Source organism: Xenopus laevis, chromosome 2L, assembly GCF_017654675.1.
Source record: "Xenopus laevis strain J_2021 chromosome 2L, Xenopus_laevis_v10.1, whole genome shotgun sequence".
Classification (NCBI taxonomy): Eukaryota; Metazoa; Chordata; class Amphibia; order Anura; family Pipidae; genus Xenopus; species Xenopus laevis.
In genome coordinates, this window is record NC_054373.1 from 5,935,069 (window position 1) to 5,960,929 (window position 25,861).

General features: G+C 41.5%; 2 protein-coding genes across 5 annotated transcripts in view; one reads left to right on the forward strand and one right to left on the reverse strand.

Annotated features, from left to right (window-relative positions):
• Positions 1 to 2,174: 2,174 nt before the first annotated feature.
• On the forward strand, positions 2,175 to 10,975 carry upk1b.L (uroplakin 1B L homeolog). 3 transcript variants are annotated; one of them, XM_018245829.2, is made up of 8 exons: positions 2,175 to 2,313; positions 6,623 to 6,693; positions 7,036 to 7,236; positions 7,633 to 7,707; positions 8,080 to 8,202; positions 8,304 to 8,483; positions 8,772 to 8,855; positions 9,455 to 10,975. In XM_018245829.2, the coding sequence occupies exons 2-8, from the start codon at positions 6,628 to 6,630 to the stop codon at positions 9,503 to 9,505; spliced, it is 780 nt and encodes a 259-aa protein (XP_018101318.1). In that variant the 5' UTR covers positions 2,175 to 2,313; positions 6,623 to 6,627; the 3' UTR covers positions 9,506 to 10,975. The 3 variants fall into 3 exon arrangements, with proteins under 3 accessions (XP_018101318.1, XP_018101317.1, XP_018101319.1); XM_018245828.1 differs by lacking the exon at positions 2,175 to 2,313 and adding an exon at positions 2,385 to 2,457; XM_018245830.2 differs by lacking the exon at positions 2,175 to 2,313 and adding an exon at positions 2,741 to 3,078.
• A 10,156-nt stretch (positions 10,976 to 21,131) lies between these two features.
• The window catches only part of arhgap31.L (Rho GTPase activating protein 31 L homeolog), an 88,306-nt gene continuing 83,576 nt past the window's right edge, over positions 21,132 to 25,861 (reverse strand). The window contains exons 9-12 of one of the 2 annotated variants that reach the window (XM_018245832.2): positions 25,796 to 25,855; positions 25,024 to 25,689; positions 24,356 to 24,579; positions 21,132 to 24,102 (exon numbers count right to left, since the gene is read on the reverse strand). In XM_018245832.2, the coding sequence (XP_018101321.1) occupies positions 21,829 to 24,102; positions 24,356 to 24,579; positions 25,024 to 25,689; positions 25,796 to 25,855 (3,224 nt within the window). In that variant the 3' untranslated portion in view covers positions 21,132 to 21,828. Of the gene's footprint in view, positions 24,103 to 24,355; positions 24,583 to 25,023; positions 25,690 to 25,795; positions 25,856 to 25,861 lie in introns of both variants that reach the window. The other variant, XM_018245831.2, reaches the window with a different exon arrangement.

Consider the following 25,861-nt stretch of genomic DNA (forward strand, 5'->3'; position numbering starts at 1 on the left):
ATACTGACTGCTCTATCCCCCAGAAACAATCCCTCTGCACGGTGCCCCCCAAAAAACTGCCCCTCTACTCCTAACCCTAACCTGTTAGAGGGGGACAAGCCATTCTTAATTTACAGTAGGGGGTACATTATCCCTTATAATACATGAGTGATACTCAGAGTTCCCTGTATAACTCAGCCTGCAGCCTTGTGCCTTTTTATGGTCACAGAACAACCCCTCAGTGACTTCTAATATCCTTATCATTTACAGTAGGGGGTACATTATCCCTTATAATACATGAGTGATACTCAGAGTTCCCTGTATAACTCAGCCTGCAGCCTTGTGCCTTTTTATGGTCACAGAACAACCCCTCAGTGACTTCTAATATCCTTATCATTTACAGTAGGGGGTACATTATCCCTTATAATACATGAGTGATACTCAGAGTTCCCTGTATAACTCAGCCTGCAGCCTTGTGTCTTTATATGGTCACAGAACAACCCCTCAGTGACTTCTAATATCCTTATCATTTACAGTAGGGGGTACATTATCCCTTATAATACATGAGTGATACTCAGAGTTCCCTGTATAACTCAGCCTGCAGCCTTGTGCCTTTTTATGGTCACAGAACAACCCCTCAGTGACTTCTAATATCCTTATCATTTACAGTAGGGGGTACATTATCCCTTATAATACATGAGTGATACTCAGAGTTCCCTGTATAACTCAGCCTGCAGCCTTGTGCCTTTTTATGGTCACAGAACAACCCCTCAGTGACTTCTAATATCCTTATCATTTACAGTAGGGGGTACATTATCCCTTATAATACATGAGTGATACTCAGAGTTCCCTGTATAACTCAGCCTGCAGCCTTGTGTCTTTATATGGTCACAGAACAACCCCTCAGTGACTTCTAATCTCCTTATCATTTACAGTAGGGGGTACATTATCCCTTATAATACATGAGTGATACTCAGAGTTCCCTGTATAACTCAGCCTGCAGCCTTGTGTCTTTATATGGTCACAGAACAACCCCTCAGTGACTTCTAATATCCTTATCATTTACAGTAGGGGGTACATTATCCCTTATAATACATGAGTGATACTCAGAGTTCCCTGTATAACTCAGCCTGCAGCCTTGTGACTTTATATGGTCACAGAACAACCCCTCAGTGACTTCTAATATCCTTATCATTTACAGTAGGGGGTACATTATCCTATTGGTGCGTTGCTAGGGGAACCAGATAAGAGCTTAATTAAATATACTTTATAAAAGGAAGGTTTCAGACAAACTGAAAGTCTTCGCATCACAACGATTACATTTGCATGCAGATAAATTGCTTCTTTTTAACATGAATAAAACAAATACAAAGGGCATTTACCATTTAAAGGGGAAGTTTCGGTAAGGAACAAAAGCGCAGATGAGAGGGAAAGGCAGGAAATCAGGTAGTTGTGCACTAATAACCCCCATATACATACAACCTGTATCCTGCCATATAGTTCTGCACTATGAGTTGTGCATGTGGCACTGCAAGTGTTAACTAAGCCTTTCGTTTCCCACTGGGTCTGTATCTATGGGGCACTACTTTTCTATCGGCAAATCCCCCTAGATCCCACCGGAGACCCTCATAATATACAGGATCATATAAACCTACAATGGCTGCCAGGACTTTTACTGGGGCCCTAGGGGGCCCTCTGGGTGTTATCCTGGCCGGTCAATCCTACCAATTCTGTTTAAATTATACTCCCAGCAGGAATAGCCTGTCCAATCTGACACTCCCACCATATCTAGGACTCCAACTCCCAGCATGCCCTGTAAGTCAGAGAGAGGCAGAAACAGCACTGGGCCCCTGTAACATTGATCTGTTTTCTAAATGGAGACAGATTGAAGTTGGGCCCCTGCACCCTGGGACCCAGAATGCTTTGCACATTTCTTAGTTGCATTAACATCACTGCAACATAAACTGGTTATGCAGAACCATCAGTGCAGTCAATATCAGTTGTAGAATACATGGCACTACAAGGGTTAAACCTGGCATGCAGATAAAGAATGGCATCAGTTGTAGTTCAGCAACTCCCAGGGTCTTGAGGTAAAGAAACAGGGCCCTATAAAACCACATGGGGCTCCCCGAGTCACATTCCTGCCTGAGAAACAAAGAGACCTGATGCTTTTCCCCAGCCAAAAATCAAAGAACAGGTTTGGCCAGGTCCCTTGGTCACATGACTGGTTCCCACCAATAGCAGCGGGGCTCAGGTAAGGCTTGATGAATCTTTAAAGAGTTGCTGGAGAATCAGGCAGGACAGGTGTTTCCCATCTCTCAGGCAGGACAGAAGGTAAGTGGATCCCACCCCAGGGGCCCCCCAGTTATTGGCCAATCAGCCAATCAGCCTGGGTAATATCTGCTTTATACTCACATATTATGGGATGTCCTTCCATTCTTTCTTTCAAGGTTTTACCTACAGCCGCTGTAATTAAGGGTAAAGCAGCAACATGACTGTGTATTTGGGCCCCTTATGCTGTTCTACTGCGCCATGGTATCGGTTGGGATATTCTGGGAGATATAGGAAAGTGCTCGGTATATTCAGAGTGTGTGGGAATGATAGGGTTAAAGCCATCTGTTTATCAATTAACTCTTAGCAGTTCCAATTCAAACCAAAGATTTGCAGCTGCTGCTGCCCCCAAGAGCTTACACTCAGATTACGCACATAGTGTAGAGCAGCAGTTCCTTTCAGTCTGTCAGTGGGTGCGGCTCCTGTATGCACATTATATAAATAATCATCTGCCTGCGAGCAACTGCACCCAACCTGCACCCAACCTATATCTCTTCTGATCATGCCTATAGGGTGCTGGTAATAATGATCTGCTCACTCTTTTATCCATGGAGAAAGTTTACTTCCCCTTTTATCTGGATCTGATAGAAATTGGGGAAGGGGTTGTTGAATGTGAGAGGCCTGTGTTGGTTTTTTCTGTCTCAGTTACTATATAACTATAAAGGTGCTCAGAGGGGACACTCTTTGGGGTATTGGGGTTGGAGTGTGAGTTTCCTGCAGAGTAAAATCCCCAATCAGCTCCTGGTACAAATACACTGCAAGACTTATGTGAGTAAACTTCCCCTTTATTCTGGGAAATATTATACAATCCAATGTTGTGTTACATGTTGAGGCTTTTGCATTTGTGTAACCCTAACACTTATATAGAGGGGAATTTTGTGCATATTCCTTGGCTTTTAATAACCGGGAACATTACCCAAAAAGTTGTGTTTGTGTTCATTATTCGGGATGCACTGAATCCAATATTCGGCCGAACCAAATCTGAATTTGCATATGTAAATTAGGCGTGGGAGGGAAAATCATGTGCATATGCAAATTTGGATTCAGTTCGTTATTCGGCCGAATCTTACTTTTTGAGTTCATTATTCGGCCGAATCGGTGCATCCCTATTCATTATATAATGAAAGAAAATGCAATAATCCTTTAACCGTTTCCACTGATTTTAATGTGATGTGTGAATGTAATTGCTGCTGTAAGTGGAGTCCGTCTGGCTCTTTATATTATTCTCTTAATTACTAGTTGTGACTCATGAAACAATTTATCACAAGCCGCTTTTGTACAAGGCTTTGTTTCCTGGTGCAGTTTTATAGTCTGGGGGGAGAAGTAATGGACCCAAAGCTGAATGTTTGAGGCAGAGCGGGGGTTAAGGACCAGTAATAAGATTAGAATGTCGGGGTCTGTGCCTTCTGTCGTCACTCTGTGTTTGGGGGTGTCTGCTTGTGTCGGGGTGCAACACATACTATTTAGCTGGTATCCGGCTGATTCAATCTTTGTGGTCCATTAGATAACATGCCGGGGCGATGTCCCATTAATGAGCTACAGCCAACGAGTGGCCCCCAAATCCTGAAACCAGGGGGTACTGCATGGAAAGGCACAATAGGGCTGGTGCTTATAGGGGAGGGGAATTTGTTACCCCATTTCACTTGTTTGCAGGGCCCACCATCCAGGGGACAGAGGTGATCAGTAGGTTAATAATTTGGGGGACCCCTCTGCTAACTTACTAGTATGGGGCCCCATGATGACTAATGGGGGGCTCTGCTTGAGAAAATGAATGTGCATTGTGCTACGTCATTAATAGGGAGTAGTGATGAGCGAATTTATTCGCCAGGAACGAAATTGCTGCGAATTTTTTTTCAAAAATTAGCGAATTTGCAGTGAAAATTGAACGCCAACAATTTGCCAGCATCGAATGACTTTGGCGACGGTTCCGACGCCAGCGTTAAAGAGTTTTTTCGATGCCAGGCCTTGACTTAGGGCAAAAAAATGCAGATTCAGGAAAACAACTTGTTTTCAGTTTTCCTGTTTGTCCTGTTGTACTCGCTGTGAGATTCCAAAAACAAAGGCCCTGGAACGTCTCCACGGAGCGGCAGCATCAGGGCGTGTCCCTGGGTCCATTCAGCACCAGACACATTGGAGGTTCATGATGAAAAAAATCCAAAGGGTCAAAATGATTTGTCATCAGCAAAGGAAGGGTCCTTTTTTCTAAGGGCGAACAGAAGTATAGGAGGTTGTTCTTCACTGTAAGGACAGTCAATTAACCATGTGATGGCTCCACTTGGGGTTATATCACAGTAATGTCCTGTATAATAGTAAATGGAACCCACACACACACGGGACCCTAAAATACTTTGAGGTCCAAATCTAAATATATTTGTAGTTACTCAGCCGAGGGGCCATAAATGTTACCGAGGGCCGTTACTGGCCATTCACATCTGGGTCTCTGATTTCCCCTAATGCATTGGGGCCCCACTGGCCCCGCCCTTCTGTATTCTTTATTTTTCCCTTTCTCCAGCCCTGGTGCCATAGAAACTCCTTTAACATTAAAGTGTTCTGACCCGACTGCTGGAAAGGGTGAAGGTTGGCCCTTGGAATGTAGAAGGAATGTTACTTGACTGGCCCAACATGTTGGGGGGGGGGGGGGGGTCTGTCTGTCTGTCCTTCTCCCAGGCTGAAACATCTGCAATGGGACATATTTATTAAAGGACATGGAGAATTCTTTTAAAATTAATTTTTGTTAAATGTTTTGACACCCAATGACTTGTCACTATTCTGTATAGTCACAATAGCAACTCCCTGCACCCCTATCAGAACTTGTCTGTCTTGGTGACTGTTACCCCAATGTTTCTATATATCTGTAACCTTGTTATGAACTAAGGGGGCCCAGTCTGAAGGTCAGTTAGGGGGAGATTTGGGGTGAGTGCTTATTTGTACCCTGGGTACCCCTGGAACTATAGCAGGGTGACACCCCAATGTTTCTATATATCTGTAACCTTGTTATGAGCTAAGGGGGCCCAGTCTGAAGGTCAGTTAGGGGGAGATTTGGGGTGAGTGCTTATTTGTACCCTGGGTACCCCTGGAACTATAGCAGGGTGACACCCCAATGTTTCTATATATCTGTAACCTTGTTATGAGCTAAGGGGGCCCAGTCTGAAGGTCAGTTAGGGGGAGATTTGGGGTGAGTGCTTATTTGTACCCTGGGTACCCCTGGAACTATAGCAGGGTGACACCCCAATGTTTCTATATATCTGTAACCTTGTTATGAGCTAAGGGGGCCCAGTCTGAAGGTCAGTTAGGGGGAGATTTGGGGTGAGTGCTTATTTGTACCCTGGGTACCCCTGGAACTATAGCAGGGTGACACCCCAATGTTTCTATATATCTGTAACCTTGTTATGAGCTAAGGGGGCCCAGTCTGAAGGTCAGTTAGCGGGAGATTTGGGGTGAGTGTTTATTTGTGCCCTGGGTACCCCTGGAACTATAGCAGGGTGACTGTTACCCCAATGTTTTTATCTTGGATGAGGGGCTGACCAGATGTTTCTGCCTTTAGCCAAGTTATAGGCACAACAGGTAGTGAGGAGAAATGGGGAATGACAATTGTCACTCCCCAAAAATCTTGCTTTCATTCAGCAATGGTTTCCTCTTTAAACCATGGATGAAACATGCTTAATTGAAGCATCTGGCACACTGAGCCGCGCCTCTTTCTCTTGCAAATTACAGCATCTCTGTTGCACAGTATGGAGTTGTGATGCTCGGCAACACTATATACAACCAGTGAGAGCTGTAAGTAAATAGCATTAGATACATTGACTGAGCTTGCCAGTGTTCTCCATAGAGAGAGAGATTTTTTATTTTATATAAAAAAAGCAAAAACATTATTTTATTTATTTTTGCTTTTTAAAAATATTTTACATTTTTTTTTAAATATATTTTTATATTTTACTGAGTGGAATTCTTGATGCTCTCTCCTCCCTGCCCAGCTATGCATACATGAGAAGCTTGGGATGTTTTTAGATCTCAGATCTGGTCTGTGTTCCCTTTAAACAGACTGACCGGGAGAAGAAAAACCTGTTTTCCCCTGTTGATTCAGAAAACACCAAAGATAAAAATGTAACATTGTATGAAATGCGAGCGAGTTGCATTCCTTCTCATGGGTCGGGGCACACGTTCATCTTCTCGGTCTTCCATGGTGTAAACTATAGAAACCCTATAGGCCCACATTCCACACTATGTCCCAATCCTGCAGCTTTTCTTAATCATACTCAACTTTATTATATATATATTTATTTTTTTTTTGACATTTTTTTTTTTCTTTAAGGGAAAATGAAAGACGATTCTGGCATTCGGTGTTTCCAGTCCCTCCTTATCTTCGGCAATGTGGTCATTGGGGTAAGTAGCTGCTATATCCCTGGAGAAAATTCTGGAGAGGTGCCTAATAACTGAAACATTTGTTTCCCTGTTTTTGGAAATCAAGTCTCAGGGCACCTGTCCATAATTCGGCCATAATTTTGATGCCCCTAGTGCCTACTAGTTGTTTCTTTCACCCTCCACGTTTTATATAATTAAGTTGGATGTTGCTCCTGTATCTTTGTGTTCCTTGCAGCCCTCTGTGGGCCACATGGTCCAACGATGGGTCCAACTAGGGGATGTCCACAAGTCCAACAAAGGTAACCTTCAACGTTCTCTCAAAAATGGCTTGTGTTTTAATCATGCCCCACCTCATCTTTCCAGCTCTGTGGTCTGGCCCTGACAGCCGAGTGCATCTTCTTTGTGTCGGACCAGAGTGGTATCTACCCGCTGCTGGAGGCCACCGACAACGATGACATATTTGGCGCAGCCTGGATTGGCATCTTTGCTGGATTCTGTCTTTTCGTCTTGTCTATCCTCGGCATCATTGGCATCATGAAGTCGAACAGGAGACTGCTAATGGTGGTAAGGCTTGGGTACTGATCCAGTGAGGTTCTGCAGGCTCCATTCACTTTGGACCATTGGATGTTGGGGTTATATTAGAAAGGAACTCGCCTCAAAGAATAGAAATCCATGTTTCTGTCCATCTGGTTCCAAGACCTATTGGGTGTGGTCACAGTCATTCTACCCCTGATTCACTGGCTAATGTAGAACTCAGACAATTTCTGCACATAGTATTTATTTGTGAGGGTCCCTTCAAGAGTAACTGACCCATACTATTCAGTGGTGGTTGCCACAGTGACCAATCAGCCCTTAGTTGGTTTAATGCCATTCGATGCCAGAAGATAGTAGACTGGTTGGATTGGGTTATTGCTTGTTACCAGTGTTGGATGATGGTACTTTACTCCTTCTTCATTTCAGTATCTCATCCTGATGTTCATTGTGTATGCCTTCGAAGTGGCCTCCGCCATCACTGCTGCAACTCAACAAAACTTTGTAAGTATTTCTTGCCTAGAGATTTCCCAAGTCACTAATCCATGAAAATACTAAGGGAATAACTAATTGGAGATGGAAGAAGAAGGAGACAACTGTGGGTCTTCTCACACATACTGAGTAGGGGCATTAAGCAATAAGTCTTTGGACAGACCTGATAGGCAAACATTTGTGGTTTAGACCATCCAATAATCCTAAATCCCTTCCCATTAAGGTATAACTCAAGCATGTCCCCAACAATGTGTGACCATTAAAACAGTGTGGTTCCCTTACCAATTGGTGTGGTGGAACAAAAAAAGGTAATTGAAGAGGGTGATAGGAATTTCAGGGCTCTAAGTTCTACCTTAAACTTTTTTTTCTTCTTCCTTGGTCTAGTTCATTCCAGAACTCTTCCTGAAACAGATGCTAGAATTTTACCAAAACCCAAACCCAATCAACAATGACAACCTTTGGAAAATTAATGGAGTCACTCGCACCTGGAACCGCTTTATGCTTCTGGTATGGTATGGGGTTGTGTGTTTGGGTTGAAATGAGCTAAACATCCCTCCAGGACAAATTCTATAGTCCCTAAACTTGGGTTCCTTTTTTTTTTTTCTCAGAACGGCTGCTGTGGAGTCAACGGACCACAAGACTGGCAGACCTACAACTCCGTGTTCAGGCAGTTTAACAGTGACTCTGCCTACCCTTGGCCTCAGCAGTGCTGCGTCATGAACAGCCTCGGGCAACCCGTAAACCTGGATGCCTGTAAGCTTGGTGTTGCTGGATATGTGAATCTGAATGTAAGTATTCTAGCAGGACCTGCATAAATTGGGATGCATTATATATACTTCCAACTCATTGCCATCTGCCTTTAGCCGAACAGTTGACTTGCCCCTGTAAAGAGAGGAAGATAAGGGCATTGCTGCTGTAAGCCCCTTTTAAATGTAGTTAAGGGAAATATAATGCAGGTAATGGTCTATAATGCTGGAGTGGTGACTGTGAGTGGGGGGCAAAGTGATGGCAAAGGATTTTGTTGAGGGCAAATGAAGACCTATTTCATAACGATGTAACTTTTTGATACATTATAGGGTTGCTACGACCTGATGGCTGGCCCTATGACCCGTCATGCCTGGGGAGTTGCCTGGTTTGGATTTTCCATTCTCTGCTGGACAGTAAGTAACTCTCAAATTGCTTCCAAATGATCCAGGGGAAGGTGAAAAAAACCCACTTGAAGATAATGACCCCATTGTGGTCAACCAGACTAGTACCTTGATCAGCTTCATACTTTAGTATTAATGCCAGTATCCTTGTATTTTCCCACTTTCTAAAAACTTATCCCACTTATCACCCAGGTGACCCAGCTACGTCATCATAATATGTTTGTGCCCAACCTAAAGTGACTCTAAAGCTGCCCATACACAAGTAGATCCTCTGAGTAGATATGGTCTACCTACAATTATTTACCCAACCTGTCCTCCCAAGTGGTGTGTGCCAACCATGCTACAGTTTGGATCACATGGAGGGTCAGGAAAGACCTGTTGAGCAGTTGACATCAATGGCCCACTTGTGTACTCAATCCGTGGGATTTTTCGGTCTTCGAGATCAATAGCTGGTTGAGTTTCCATCACAACTTGGTCAGGGAGGGCTCTGCCTTTAGTCCTCATATATAAATCTTTTAAAGAAGCTGGGATAGTTCACCTTAGAAATAACAGACAGGAGAATTTAAGGAATATTACAACCAGGCTTTATTTTTTTTTTTTTCTTCTTTCAGTTCTGGGTTCTCCTTGGGAGCATGTTCTACTGGACCCGTATTGAGTATTAAGGCAGTTCAGACTGACTTTCTTCCTAAACCTTTTATAAAGGAAGGTCTACACTATCTTGGCCAGCATGAAGGACATGCCTTTTGGGCCTTTGCCAATCTCAAGCACGAACAACTGTTTTATGAAATATTGGCCCATGGACATGTTTGGAAGGAGAAGCCACGTGGGACACGCCTCTGTGTGTATAAAGTGTCACTGATTCCTGATCCATCCCTACTAGGACAAAACTGGTCAAATGAGTCTTAGAACAAGGTATTTGCTTCTGTTGACCAAGCTTGGATGATCTTTAACCTTCATCGTTTTGGAACGCCCTCCTCCCCCTCCATCCCACTGTAGACACGTGCATTTTAATAGGAGTTACACAGTCCTGCCAATTATAGATTTTTTTTTTTTTGTCTGTTTTATGTTTTTTCTTTTTAATTATATATTAAAGTTTATAGTATATCTTTTGAACTATTTGCATATGAACAAGTAATTGCAATCACAATTTTTTTTGCCTTAATCTTTCCTTTTGTCTCACTGAGCTTCGTCAGATTTCTCCACTATGGTTTTTATAATTTTTTTATAGGTGCCATTATTTTTGTCTATAGGCTGCAATTAGTCTGTCACAAACAGAGCGTGGGGGAGGGGGAAGGTAGAAGTCCTGATGATGATAAGTTGATGACTAGTCTGGATACCTTGACCTACAATAAGGAATTTTTCACCATCAAGTGATGTCCATGTAATATGTTCAATTGACTAAACGTCTAAAGATAAAACACCTCTTGCCCCAGGTCAATATCCCTCTCTTGAACGTTTCCATATTATTCCTCCTCTGAAACTCCTTTGTCCATATCCAGGAACAGTATGAAATCTTCAAGGTCTCTCCTACGTTCTTTGGAGTAAGAGATGTGTCCTACAGGAAAGAAGGGAGATCTTTCTACCTAAGTGTCAGGGCATACGCTCAGATTTGGGGAAATAAATCACCCGGCGACTAATCTCCCCGAACTGCCTCCCGCCGGCTAGAATGTAAATTGCCGGCTGGTTGGCACTTGTATCGCTTCGTTTTCCAATGTCGCCCGAAGTTTCCTCATCCGATGACTTCAGAAAACGAAGGGATCCGAGTGCCATCTCACCGGCGATTTACTTTCTAGCCAGCGGAAGGCAGTTCGGGGAGATTAGTCGCCCCGAAGAAGAGGAGATTAATCTCCCCAAATCTTAACGTGTGCCCTGACCCCAAAAGTCCAGAGTTCTTGTAAACCACTGTGTTGTTTTGTCTGTTTATTGCTCGGTTTTTCCATTCAGTGTGTAGAACTGTCTGTAATAATTTATTCATAATGATAAAAGCTTCATAATGTGAAAGGTCTTTTTCAATCCATGAAAGTAAGGAAATTCTCTCTTGAGCAAATGGGTTATTGGTTCATTAGAATAAATCACGCCACCCAACTAATACAGATCTGCTTTATAATAATCAATAAATTTACATATATTGACTTTGTTCTGATATATTTCCTATTTATATTTTAACAGAAATATAGGAAAGTTTTTAGTTAACGCTAATGCAATTTTGAGATTTAAAGTAGGGGGTACGTTATGCCTTATAATACACGAGTGATACTCAGAGTTCCCTGTATAACTCAGCCTGCAGCCTTGTGCCTTTATATGGTCACAGAACAACCCCTCAGTGATTTCTAATATCCTTATCATTTACAGTAGGGGGTACATTATCCCTTATAATACATGAGTGATACTAAGAGTTCCCTGTATAACTCAGCCTGCAGCCTTGTGCCTTTATATGGTCACAGAACAACCCCTCAGTGACTTCTAATATCCTTATCATTTACAGTAGGGGGTACATTATCCCTTATAATACATGAGTGATACTCAGAGTTCCCTGTATAACTCAGCCTGCAGCCTTGTACCTTTATATGGTCACAGAACAACCCCTCAGTGACTTCTAATATCCTTATCATTTACAGTAGGGGGTACATTATCCCTTATAATACATGAGTGATACTCAGAGTTCCCTGTATAACTCAGCCTGCAGCCTTGTGCCTTTATATGGTCACAGAACAACCCCTCAGTGACTTCTAATATCCTTATCATTTACAGTAGGGGGTACATTATCCCTTATAATACATGATTGATACTCAGAGTTCCCTGTATAACTCAGCCTGCAGTCTTGGGCCTTTATATAGCAGTGGAACTCCTGTGATGTAATAATAATAATATATTTACAAGGGGAGAATCTAATAGCCGGGGCTCTCTAGATAGAGTTAGAATGTCCATTGCTGATGACATCCAGAGGTGGTTAGAAATGTGCTGAGTTTCTTGAGCTGTGTTGGAGAAAGAGTCTTTGTTACACAGGATTGTGGTTAAAGGGCACCATTTTGGATATGTCAAAAATGAGGTTTGGCCCCAAAAAAATTCATTTCAACCAGAAAAACAAGAAGTCTGGATTGAGCTGCATGAAACACGGTGATGCAACAACAACTTAAAGGAATGCGGAAAACAAAGGGTTGGAGTCGCCCATTAACACCAACTTCACTTACTGCCATTGATCTTTTGTTAAACCCTAGTGGTTAATAGAGAAATGTTTATATGAGAGATCATCTGATATGGGCTTCACAAGTAACCGTTGCACCTCCAGCAGTCACAGGGAAGTCATTCTGAGTCTCTTTCTACAAAGGTTGGCTGTTTAGTTTCTTATTGGATCAACTTTACTCCACTTATTAGTTACAAGCCTGAGTATCTTGTGCTACTAGAGCTTCTCAGATTCAGCCCTAATGTGTCCCCTTCCCTGACTTTGTCAGCACTGGGGTCTTCTGACTTTATTTTCAACAATGTGAATTCAAGTGACTGAATATGAATTGTCCCCGTCCTTATATACACTGGCTGGGGGCTACTGGTGATCACTAGAGCTCTGTAACTTTCTGTACTCTGGGGGTACCCATTGCAAAGTAGCTTCTCAGCTCAGACTCTTGGTGGGTTACTGGCACCAGACAATGTCCTGTAGTACCACATTATTATATTTGATTAAGGGCAGGACCAAAGAGGAGACTGATCATCCAATGGGGTGCAACACCATTAGATCTTGTGGGCAAACCTTTTGGAATGACCAAAGTTGTTAACAGAAATACTAATAACTGTAATGGTCACATTATCTAAAGGCTGCCCCTGCTGTTGAAAACTTCTTTAGTAGATGTGGCCCTACAGTCAAGGCTCTCCCTCTTAATTTTGCAACAGAGCCCAACGAATGTATCTTGTTGCAATCTGATATCACTCCAGAGGTTATAGTATTGTAACAGGTGTATGGAACAGGGGATACCTAAGATCACAAGCTCCCCATTTAGATTGCATCAGATCCAGTCACATTGGGTTCAACTCCCAGTAGGGCATGTGCTACATGTTACTCTTCCTTCGCATATGGGCCCTCACTGTACTGTTGTAGGAAGGGTTAACCACACTGAATCTCCATCATACAGCTTGGGTCCCTATACTGGGAGCATTAGCCCAACTACCCTCCTCATTGGAGCCTCTGACTGCTCTAATAACTACCCTGATCTTGCCTCTCACTCATATAATAAACTATTACAAAGTATCTTGGTCCTATTGAAACCTACCTCTGTTCTAGATCCTAAAACACCTCCAGCTTCCCTTATTATAAACTAGGGGAATCCTGACACCCCATTGCCAAGATCTGAATTGCAAAGGGACCTGTTACCCCTCCCAATATAGGCCCAAATCTAGCTGCCCAAGAACCCTACAGGTTGGTAAAACCTTCACCCTCCTACAGGATTAACTGGATTCCCACTGCCATGGAACTACTTCTTACAGCACAGTTTGTGTATGACTTGCACAAAAGCAAAAGTTGTACCTTACAAACATATTTATAGGGAAACTGTCATGGGAAAGAACATTTTTCAAAATTAATCAGTTAATAGTGCTGCTCCAGCAGCATTCTACACTGAAATCCATTTCTCAAAAGAGCAAACAGATCTTTTTATATTCAATTTTGAAATCTGATATGGGGCTAGACATATTGTCAATTTCCCAGCTGCCCCAAACCATGTGACTTGTGCTCTGATAAACTTCAATCACTCTTTACTGCTGTACTGCAAGTTGGAGTGATATCACCCCTCCCTTTTCCCCCCCAGCAGCCAAACAAAAGAACAATGGGAAGGTAACCAGATAGCAGCTCCCTAACACAAGATAACAGCTGCCTGGTAGATTTAAGAACAACACTCAATAGTAAAAACCCATGTCCCACTGAGACACATTCAGTTATATTGAGAAGGAAAAACAGCAGCCTGCCAGAAAGCATTTCTCTCCTAAAGTGCTGGCACAAGTCACATGACCAGGGGCAGCTGGGAAACTGACAAAATGTCTAGCCCCATGTCAGACTTCAAAATTGAATAAAAAAAATCTGTTTGCTCTTTTGAGAAATGGATTTCAGTGCAGAATTCTGCTGGAGAAGCACTATTAACTGATGCGTTTTGAAAAAAACATGTTTTCCGATGACAGGATCTCTTTAAGAAACCTCCCTCCTCGTTCTGCCTCACATATCAATGAGAGAAACTACACCCAGACATAAGGAAGAATCAGTGGTATTTCAGATTCCAAGAACTGACGCCTAGTGTTGTTTCTCTGTTGTTTGAGGAGCGTCATGTACAAGCTCCAGCAGAAAGCTTTACAATATGTGGTTATCTTGATGTCAAATATCTTTTAGCCTTTATTCAGCCACATTCCATGCACTCATTCAGCAGTCTATTGTTTGCATTCTCATTACATGAAAGTCACAATCTTGAATTTAATTAGATCAGGGGACGTCCACCAGAAGGCGAGGAGCAGCCACCTCAGTCAGACAAGTTCTGAGGATGGGAAACTTGGTCAAACCTGTGGTGATTGTCTACATGATAAGTTGCACCATTATATTGTGGTGTTCCCTTTCATTCAGTCCGGCCAATGGAAATGGAGACTCTGTAACCAGCAAGTGGTCACTGTCTGCAGAGTTGATTCATGTTTCTAGTGATACATGGACTGAACAGTTGGCTGGACCCCCTTCACACTGGTGGTCTTTCAACTCTAGCTCGAAGCATCTAATATGAATTTACATGTCTTGCCTAAGTTCATAAGTTGGGTTTGTCCCTGCAGATATAGCACTAGTATTAGTTTCACCTTTGGGTTTCTATTATACCCCTATATTGGCCCCTATTGGTACAGCACCAATGGTAGATTCACCTCCGACCCAAGTCTCTAACTATATTATTATTATATCTCTTGATGTCTTCACATATTATTTATATAAAGCACTGCGTATCTTGACAGCGCTATATAAATAAATGATGATGATACTCTTTTTATCCCTGTTTCTGGCTTAGAGAAAGGGTCTCCTACTCCAGCCATCTTTGTCTCAACTTCTTCTCTGGTCATTTTATAAACACTTTTAGGCTTATTCCAGCATTTAGATCTCCATATCTGAAGTTACCAATATAGAACCCTCTACAGTAGTGGTGGTTCTATCAGTCATTCAGCCATAGTTACAACACTACCAAGGGAGCACCCACCCCAGATGTAACATTCATTCACCTTCAAGATGGGTATGTAGGTAAATCGAGGGAACAAATCGGAATTCTTTCCATATCTTACCATAGTTGACCTTCCCTGCTACTGGTTTAGGTCCCTGGGGGGGGCAGAGTCTTACAAATGGCCATCCTAATGCCATGGGGTTAGTTGACAGCTCTACTGTAGAACCCCATGGACCTCAGCCACCCAAATCTATATCATACATCATATATTTCCAGAAATAAGGGAAGAAGCTAGAGGATTTAGGGATCAGATGAAAAAAAGAGGCCATGTACTTTCCTACCTCCTGCCCTATCCAACTGATTGTCCTACAGCCAACCCAATGACCAAAGTAGCTGGGGATATTTTGCCCTTTTATATAATAACAGTAAGACATTATTTTGTAACTGTGAGGAATTCAGATAAAATATCTTAATGAGATCACACAGCAGCAACACAAGGGAATCCAAAGTATGTGATTGGAATTTGGCCTAAGGTGAAACTGAGAAGCTGCACAAAAATATTCACCTGTATTTCCTCTCCATCCGTCCGACTGAAGGTTGATCTGATACAGCAGATACCACTAGTGGGGTGAGAAGTTGGGCCGGTCTATTCAGTCTATTCAACAAGAAGCAGGTGGACACATATTGTGGCAAAGTGTCTCAAGGGGCTACTGGGGGAGGAGTGCTAATTCATTATGGGGGGCTGCTGGGAGTGGAGAGTTGTGGGGACCAATTACTGAGAACTGCTAAGGAGAGAAAAGTTGTGCTAATCATTACTGGGCACCACTGTAGGTGATGATCAGCCAGAGCAGTAAGGTTACAGACGGCCACTGAGAGGGGAAAAGCTGAGCTCATCAGTGGGTGCAGGAGAAGTTGGGCTGATCCAGTGCCTGATTAGAGAATATGTGCAGAACAATTACAGGGGCCGAGGAGAGAAGCTGTGTGGCTCAATAAAACTGAACTGTGAAGGAAGGAGCACTATCTTGGGTCAGTGCTGTCGCTGCTGAGAAAAGCCGTATACACCATCACTGAGAAACTGGAAAGAAAGAAATATCTGGGGAGAAACTGCTTTTTTTTATCTGAGATGATCATGACCCCTATATTGAGTGGCAATGGGGCCCTTTAGTGGCATATATCAGGGAAGATAACAGACAATCACTACTGAGAAGAGTACTAAAATATCCCTTGCAAAACATTTATCATCTTCATCCCTACTGTAAATCACTTATCTTCTCCCTTCTTACAGTAAATCGTGGATTATCTTCCTTCCTAAAGTAAATCACTGATCTTCTTACTTTCTACAGTAAATCATTGATTAGCTTCCTTCCTACAGTAAATCAATGATCTTCTTCCTCCTTACAGTAAATCACTGATCGTAATTCTTTCTAAAATAAATCACTAATCTTCTTCCTTTCTACAGTAAGTCACTGATCTTCCTTCCTACAGTGAGTAACTGATCTTCTTTCTTCCTACAGTAAATCACTAACCTTCTTCCTTCCTACAGTAAATCGTGGATTATCTTCCTTCCTACAGTAAATCACTGATCTTATTCCGTCTTACAGTAAATCACTGATCGTATTTCTTTCTACAATAAATCACTTATCTTCTTCCTTCCTACAGTAAGTCACTGATCATCTTCCTTCATACAGTAAATCATTGATCTTCTTCCTACAATAAATTATTGATCTTCTTCCTTCCTACAGTAAATCACTGATCTTCTTCCTTCCTACAGTAAATCATTGATCTTCTTCCTTCCTACAGTAAGTCAATGATCTTCTTCCTTCCTACAGTAAATCATTGATCTTCTTCCTACAATAAATTATTGATCTTCTTCCTTCCTACAGTAAATCACTGATCTTCTTCCTTCCTACAGTAAATCACTGATCTTCCATCCTACAGTAAATCAATGATCTTCTTCAATCTTACAGTAAATCACTGATCTTCTTCCTTTCTACAGTAAGTCACTCTTCTTCCTTCCTACATTAAATCACTAATATTCTTCCTTCCTACAGTAAGGCACTGATCTTCTTCCTTCCTACAGTAAGTCACTGATCTTCTTCCTTGCTACAGTAAATCACTCATCATCTTCCTTCCAACAGTAAATAACTGATCTAATTTCTTCCTACAGTAAATCATTGATTATCTTCCTTCTTACAGTATATTATTGATCTTCTTCCTTCCTACAGTAAATCACTAATCTTCCTTCCTACAGTAAATCACTGATCTTCCTACAGTAAATCATTGATTGTATTTCTATTTACAGTAAATCATTGATCTTCTTCCTTCCTACAGTAAATCACTGATCTTCTTTCTTACAGTAAATCGTTGATTATCTTCCTTCAGTAAATCAATGATCTTACTTTTTACAGTAAATCATTGATTATCTTCCTTCCTACAGTAAATCACTGATCTTCTTCCTTCCTACAGTAAATCACTGATCTACTTTCTTCCTACAGTAAATCATTAATCTTCTTCTTCCTAAAATAAATCATTGATCTTCTTCCTTCCTATAGTAAATCACAGATCTTCTTCCTTCCTACAGTAAATCACTGATCTTCTTCCTTCCTACAGTAAATCACTGATCTTATTCCTTCCTACAGTGAGTCATTGATCTTCTTCCTTCCTACAGTGAGTCACTGATCTTCTTCCTTCCTACAGTAAATCACTGATCTTCTTCCTTCCTACAGTAAATCACTAATCTTCTTCCTTCCTACAGTAAATCATTGATTATCTTCCTTCCTAAAGTAAATCACTGATCTTCTTACTTTCTACAGTAAAGTATTGATTATCTTCCTTCCTACAGTAAATCACTGAACTTCTTCCTTCCTACAGTAAATCACTCATCATCTCCCTTCCAACAGTAAATAACTGATCTAATTTCTTCCTACAGTAAATCATTGATTATCTTCCTTCCTACATTAAATCACTGATCTTCTTTCTTCTTAAAGTAAATCACTGATCTTCTTCCTTCCTACAGTAAATCACTGATCTAATTTCTTCCTACAGTAAACCATTATCTTCCTTCCTACATTAAATCACTGATTGTATTTCTTTCTACAGTAAATCACTGATCTTCTTCCTTCCTATAGTAAATCACTGATCTTCTTCCTTCCTACAGTAAGTCACTAATCTACTTTCTTCCTACAGTAAATCAATAATCTTCTTCCTACAATAAATCATTGATCTTCCATCCTACAGTAAATCACTGATCTTCTTCCTTCCTACAGTAAATCACTGATCTCCTTCCTTCCTACAGTAAATCACTGATCTTCTTCCTTCCTACAGTAAATCACTGATCTTCTTCCTTCCTACAGTAAATCATTGATCTTCTTCCTTCCTACAGTAAATCATTGATCTTCTTCCTTCCTACAGTAAATCACTGATTTTGTGACTTTAGTGATGAGCGAATATGTCGCATTTCACAGACGAATTCGTAAAACAGTGGAAAAAAAATCTTGAAATGGTGAAGAATTTGCAAAACACATTGAAGTCAATAGGATTCAAATTTTTTTACAGGTGTGAATTTATTTACAAATGCGCAGCAATTTTTCTCGCTCCAAAAGCATTAAAGTCAATGGATATTTCTTATTATGGCAATTTTTTCCCCTGGTGAATTTTTGCGTATAAACATTTGCAGACTGCAAAATGCTGAATTTTGCTGCCAATCCATGGCTGGCAAAAAATTCGCTCATCACTAATCTTCTTCCTAGATGACTGACCCACTTTCTTCCTGAGTAACAATCCACTCCCTTCCTAAGTGACTGATCCACTTCTTTCCTGAGTGATTCACCCACTTCCTTCCCAAATGGCTGGTTCATTTATTTTCTGATTAACTAATTCCCTTCCATCCCAAGTGACTTATCCACTTCCTTCTAGAGTGACAAACCACTGCCTTGCCAAGTGAATACGCTCCCACTTCCTTCCCAAATGGCTGATCCACTTTCTTTGCAAGTGACTATCCACTTCCTTTCAATGACTAATCCACTTCCTTTCAATGACTAATCCACTTCCTTCCCAAATGTCTGATCCACTTTCTATGCAAGTGACTAATCCACTCCCTTTCCAAATAACTAAGCCACTTGCTTCTCAGGTGACTAATCCACTTACTTTCTAAGTGACTAAACTACTTATTTTCCGAGTAACTAATCCACTTCCTTTACAAGTGACTAAACCAATTCTTCTCCAAGTGACTAATCCACTTCCTCTCCAAGTGACTAAACCACTTATTTTCCTAGTGACTAATCCACTTCCTCTCCAAGTGACTAAACCACTTATTTTCCTAGTGACTAATCCACTTCTTCTCCAAGTGACTAATCCACTTCTTCTCCAAGTGACTAATCCACTTCCTCTCCAAGTGACTAAACTACTTATTTTCCTAGTGACTAATCCACTTCCTCTCCAAGTGACTAAACCACTTATTTTCCGAGTGACTAAACTACTTCCTCTCCAGCTGACTATCCCCTTCCTTCCCGCGACTAATCCACCTTCCCAAATGACTTATTTTTCGAGTGACTAATTCACTTCCTCTTCAAGTGTCTAATCCACTTTCTTTCCAAACAACTAATACACTTCCTTTTTAAATTACTAATCCACTTCCTTTTTAAGTGACTGATCCACTTCCTTTCTGAGTGACTAATCTACTTCTTTCTCAAGTGACTGATCCACTTCCTTTTTGAGTGACCAATCCACTTCCCAAATGGCTGCTCCACTTACCGAACTACTTATTTTCCAGGTGCTTAATCAATTTCCTTCACACGTTATTTTACTGTGACCTTTAAGAATTTCCTGTGCAAATTGCGATTTACATTTTTTCAAACATTTTGCTTTTTCCAGTTTATTAGAAAGTGAGACAATTAAATACACATGTAGCACCTTAATTTTTTTTTTTATATATATAACATTTTCCTGTCGGATCCACAGTCCAGTTTTACAGGGCCACTTCACAATCCACTTTCTCAAAATATATTTATAACTTTCCATATTTATATTATTATACAAAATAGGTTTTTAGCTGCGCTGCTTGGCGAGAAAGTCCGTATACCTCCTGTTTATATATAATACAGCAATGGAACATTTTCCTATAATAATGGTGAGAAAATAAATTCACCCCTTGCAATGGACACAAATTCCGTTTTGCTGTAGAAAAAATGTTTTAAAAATAATTTTTCAAGCACAAAGTTAAAATAAAATATCAGGGTGAGAAAAAAGCAGATAAAATCAAATAGTCTTCTTTATACATTTCCTTTATACAGACACATGGGGTCACTCTATGAACCAGGGCCGAGGAGTTTTGGGGGGTTCCATGTTTGGAAACACTAAAGGTCTTTAATACTTTCTTCACATGTAAAGGATTTTTCCTATCGCTGTTGATTGGGACTTTTTTTAAAGAGACTTTTTTTGTGAAAACAGGGATAAAATTTGGACAAAAAAAAAAATTATGATCAGTGGCCAGGGAGGGAAATTTTACACATGAGATTTTTATTATAAGGGGATTTTATTTTTAGGCATTTTTCTGTTTTATTAATAAAGAAATCCAGATAAGAAGTTATTTTTGTCTAATTGAAATAAATACTTTGAAGGAATTTATAATCATTTAGTTGCTTCTATAAAGGTGTTGCATATTATAAACTAACAAGAGGGGTGTGGCCTGGCATTGTTTAGGGTGTGGCTAGATTTTGGACAGATTGTAAATAGAATTCTTTTTAAAGGGGTGCTTTACCTTTAAGTTAACTTTTAGTATGTTATAGAATGGCTAATTCTAAGCAATGTTTCCATTGGCCTTCATTTTTTTTCTTTTGTTATAGTTTTTAAATGAATTGCCTTCTTCTTTTGACTCTTTCCAGCTTTCAAATGGGGGTCACTGACCCCCATCTAAAAAACAAATGCTCTGTAAGGCTACAAATGTATTGTTATTATTACTTTGTATTTCTTATATTTCTATTCAGGCCTCTCCTATTCATATTTCAGTCTCTTATTCAAATCAATGCGTGGTTACTAGGGTAATTTGGCCCTAGCAACCAGATTGCTGAAATTGCAAACTGGAGAGCTGCTGAATAAAAAGCTAAATAACTCAAAAAACACAAATAATAAAAAATAAAAACCAATTGCAAATTGTCTCAGAATATCACTCTCTACATCATACTAACAGTTTATTCAAAGGTGAACAACCCCTTTAATACATACAACTCTAATTCACCATTGGAATCCCATACTGGTGGACCTGTTCCCCTCCTCGTATTTATGGGTAGTCTTTCCTATTTATACTTATGACTTGTGTAGAACAAGGAGTTTGGGTGGGGAAAAACTGGATAAGGAGGGGTTGTAATATGGCTTGCCCCAGGGCATGATGGGGCATGTTGAAACTCGTCTATGGAGATTGACCCCCCTATACATGGTATAAAGTCCAAATGTCTGACTCAAACGTGCCTACCGATTGGATGGATGCACATGATGTGAACTGCGCTGCAGTGTAGCCATCACATTGGTTTACACAGGGGATGCACAAAAGCTGAAGGTCCTTGGCGTGTAGACAAACAAACACCAGCCATCGTTGGGAGGTCTCTCAACAACCAACCAACCAACCAAAGCCATCCATTTTATATTAAAATATGTGTTGGTTAATATTTTAGGAAGTGGTTACTCCATTTAACCAAGTGTCCTTATTCAATAAAACATCAACAGAAAATAAAATAACTCTCCGACCTGTCGACACTGCTCTCAATACTTTAACATTATATTAATTCTGACAATACAAAGTTTGGAAGTCAAGTCAACATTCCTCATTCAATTTGTCTCCCACTCCGGCTATCAAGAATGACGGATCTCCTCTGTGGTTGGTAGAAACAACTGGTAGATGTCTCTAGTCTTTGACCATTTTTGGGAATCGTTAGTTTGTTCCTTAGTACGACCCCGTCGGGAGTCATTTGGTTCTCCAGTGCCGACTCCTGAGTGGTGGTGTGAGTTGGACTTTTTATTGGCGACAAAAGAATTCTGGAGTCAGCGGGAGAGGGATGATCCATAATTGGGAAAGGCGGGCTGAAAAGGATAAGACTTTGAGGTCTTCCAGGTCTGGACCTGAAATTGGGTTTTGAAAAACCAGAAGGTCTATCCATTTTGGATGACAGAGGTGTGTCTCCACTAGCTTCCCCATCAGATGTGCGTTTGCGACGAAGTATTGGGGCATCTTGAGAAACTACACGGCTCTCTGCCTGGCTGCTGCCATTAGACTGGTGAGACTGATGAGAAGAGTCTGAGATTGGATCATTGTTTTCCTTCTCCTCCACAACTTCTTTCTCAGGCTTGGGAACCTTTGGTTTATCAACGTGGGCATTGCATGGAGCTAAAGTTTGGCTTGAAATGGAGTTACACTCGGGCTGAGCCAACAACTCTTTTTTTTCCTCTGGAAGAACTTCAGAATCCGTATTGACTGTGTGCAAGGGCTGTGGAATTTGGGTGTATTGAACCTTTGGAGGTATCACGGGTACAGCTTTTGCTTGGCACATCTTAATCATAAAAGAGGCCCTCACCGCTGACACGCTCACAGGTGCCGAATTGCGTCGACCAGAAGGAGCGTGAGCAGCAGGCACATACAAGTCATTGTCTTTGGTTTGTAAAGACGAGTGCAAAGTCCATGAATCCCCCTTTCCCTGATTTATATCATTGGGTATTTTTGTGGTTGCATGGATTTTCTGAGCACCTATATCACTAGAACCACAGCTGGCTGCACGCTCAAACGTAAATAATTCATCTGCAGGATTGGAAGTATCCAAGCTCAGGGAAGATGGTCGAGTTTTGGGTTTTCCTGGTGCCTCCTCCTTATTATGGCTATTCTCAACAGTTTTTTCTGAATTAGAAACAGTGGGGGGCCCATTTCTGTTCTGCACCTCTACTGAATTTACTGGTATGGCAGGCAGCATTAGAGTTGAATGAAATGTTTCATGGCTCTTGATCAGTGGAACTTGCAGTAATGAGTCACCCCCGTTTTCTTTATTGTTTTTATTATTCTCTCCAGAACTAGATGTATTTTGGTTTTCAGCCGGAGATAAGTCTATCGTTTTCGCCAAGTGCCTTGACTGTTCAGAATCATTGTGTGAATTCTGCTTAACTGACATGTCTGTCTCAGACCTGGGATGTAGTAGACCATCAACTCTGTTTATTCCTACAAATTTACATGTCCATTTGCTCGCTCGGGTATCTTTGCTGTCTAGAGATAGACTGCGAGTAAACTCCGGCCTCTTATAAAGCTCTCCGGTGGTTCCCCTACGTTTTGGTTGGATTGACGGAGCATCTTTATCTGTCATGTTTTTTAATTTTGGTGAGTGCAGTGGACTTGTCACCCACTGGTGATCTTCCCAGAATTCTTCTAGTTCAAATGGCTGTGCATTGTCTCCACCAAGTTCATCATCGTTGTCTAAAGACCCACTCGATTTTCTTTCTAACCTCAACATTTGTACGTTCTTGTCTCGGCTTGACTTCGCTGTGTCTACAATAACCTGCAAATTATCTTTCTCTTGGGTTTCTAATAGTGTCAGATTGGAATTTCCAGTCTCACTCTTAATGGGCACAGGTTCAAAGAAACCCAAAGTGCTATTTCCTTTCTCTGTGTCACAATTCCAAATCTCTTTCTCACCAATGACATGTCCTTCATGCTCCTTGCAAAGCTGGTTTTCCTGAGGTAGAAGAAGACTTTCAGTTGCCTCCACTGGCAAGTCAAAATCTGCATTTTGAGGAATGTTTTCCAGTCTTTCCTGGGGTGGTTGAATAGAGTCCTGTTTTTGGTGGCTGTCATTTGGTTGAATGCCCGGATTGTCAATCACTAACAAATTTACAACAGCACCACCGTTATTTACTTCAGGTAAAAGAGGACTTTGTCTAAAGTCAGGGGTAGGCTGAACAGTGTCAGAAGAACCTTCAGGTAGGACAGAGGGGGATGGAAGTTCTTTGAAGTCGGTTGAAGGCTCTGATACAGGAAATTCTTCCTCGGACTCAATGATCTTTAATTCCTGCTGAATATCTGACCACAGAGGGTCAAGAAAAGAGAGGGGCGTGTCCTCCTAAAAATAAAAAAAAAAGAGTAAGGAGATGTTTTTGACTTGAATAACAACTGACATTCAACACATTTGGGGGCCAATTTATCATGGTGTGTATCAATGGATAAATTAGTCCAAATGGGTTCGACTTCATTGAGGAGACGACAGCAGTGGTCCTATTGGGCCCCATCTTGTTTGTAGTTCCTCCAATTGGACAGCACAGACCTAAGGAAAAGAAAATATGAATCGCCTGAACACAGAAGCAAACTCTACACACCTGGTCAATGTGGAATGTTTGCTCTGGTTGGTTCTTTGGGTTTTCCACTTGCTGTGACCTTGTTGAGTCTGGGTCAGGCCCAGATGGAGGGGAGCTAGCAGCTGCCTGTAAATCATCAGCGGGTGGAGGTGCCTGTTCTGCCGCCAGTTTCTTCTGTGCCACCTCACTTGCCTCTTGCTCCAGCAGCATTTCCAATAAAATCTCTTTGATGGTAAGAGTCGCCTCTTCTGTGACATAAATATCAAGAAAATTAATGTTAAAAAGTGTTATATTACATGAATTTTAGGTTTCTAGAAAAAAATATGATGATGAAGGAATATATTGCACCAAACCAAAACATCATTAGGGCAAACATTTGTATTGATTTTATATGAATTATGTCATCAACAAAATTCTTGGTAATGCAACCAAGGTTTGGAAAGAAAGGGTGGGAAAGTTAAGAGACCAGTGGAGAAAAGGTCTGAAGTGTAGAAGAAGGAGAACAGAAGAAAGATGGGAGAGAGGAAGGCCAGAGTTAGAGGGAAAGAGAAAAGAGTGAAGAAGAAAAATAAAAGGAAGGCTAGAGAGGAAGGGAGACTAGTGACCCCAGTCCAACACTGACCAACCATAGGAAGCCAGGCAGCTGCTGAGAGAAGTCAGTATGGAAAGAAACGAGTATTTGGCATTACCGTTTTCTGAATCGGACTCATTGGAACATGTTCTCTTTGGTCCTACATGCTTATCACTGTTTCCAATGGTGGGAGAACGAGGCTTTTCCTTGATCCCAGTATGGCTACATTTCTCCAGCGTGGCAGATTTGGAGATTCTATCGATCTTATCAGGATCCAACAAAGGAAGCTCCTCCAGGCTGGACAGAAGAGGCCTATCCTTGGCAGACCCTCTGCACGGGGTACTGTTGGTGTTGATAACAGCCGACACTCGTAGAGGTACTGACACTGCAAATGGCTCTGAGATGTTCATGGCCTTTCTCTGGTGCCTGGGAGAGGCTTCTAGAGGGAAAAGGCTACCAGGAAAGCTGGATTTGGCTGCTCCATCTCCCGCGGAGTAAAACATCTTCCTGATGTTTGGAGATGTCTGCTCACTATCCAGATCATCGCCAACCCTAAAGACTTTCATCTGTTCAGGGGGTGGCTTAGGTTGAGCGCTCTTGCCATTTGTCTGCCCAGACCCCAACCCTCCTGTGGCCCCTGTGACATCTTCTGCATCCCATTCAATTTCATGCTTGCTAACATCATAAGCACTGCCTGTTCCAGTCGCCCGAGACTTCAGTGTTGGTATGAAAAAGCCCCCAGTGGCCACTGATCTCTTGAATCTGCTCACCTTCTCATCTTCTCCTGTGAAGACATGAGGCAGAATAAGCCAAAAATGTTGACATTATATAGACCAGATTGGTCCCAACTCCCTGATTTACTTGTGTTTGTTTCCAGAATTCACACTCACCTTCTGCTGGCAGGGAACAGAGCGATTCCATACTCTTGGCTGGGCGAATGGTAGCTTTATCTACAG

Bases quoted from the DNA above. Each gene is read 5' to 3' on its own strand.
- upk1b.L (XM_018245828.1), top strand. From the start codon at position 2,400: ATGGGATGTCCTTCCATTCTTTCTTTCAAGGTTTTACCTACAGCCGCT. The intron at 7,237-7,632 runs GTAAGGCTTGGG...TCTTCATTTCAG, and splicing joins ACAGGAGACTGCTAATGGTG to TATCTCATCCTGATGTTCAT. The intron at 8,484-8,771 runs GTAAGTATTCTA...GATACATTATAG, and splicing joins CTGGATATGTGAATCTGAAT to GGTTGCTACGACCTGATGGC.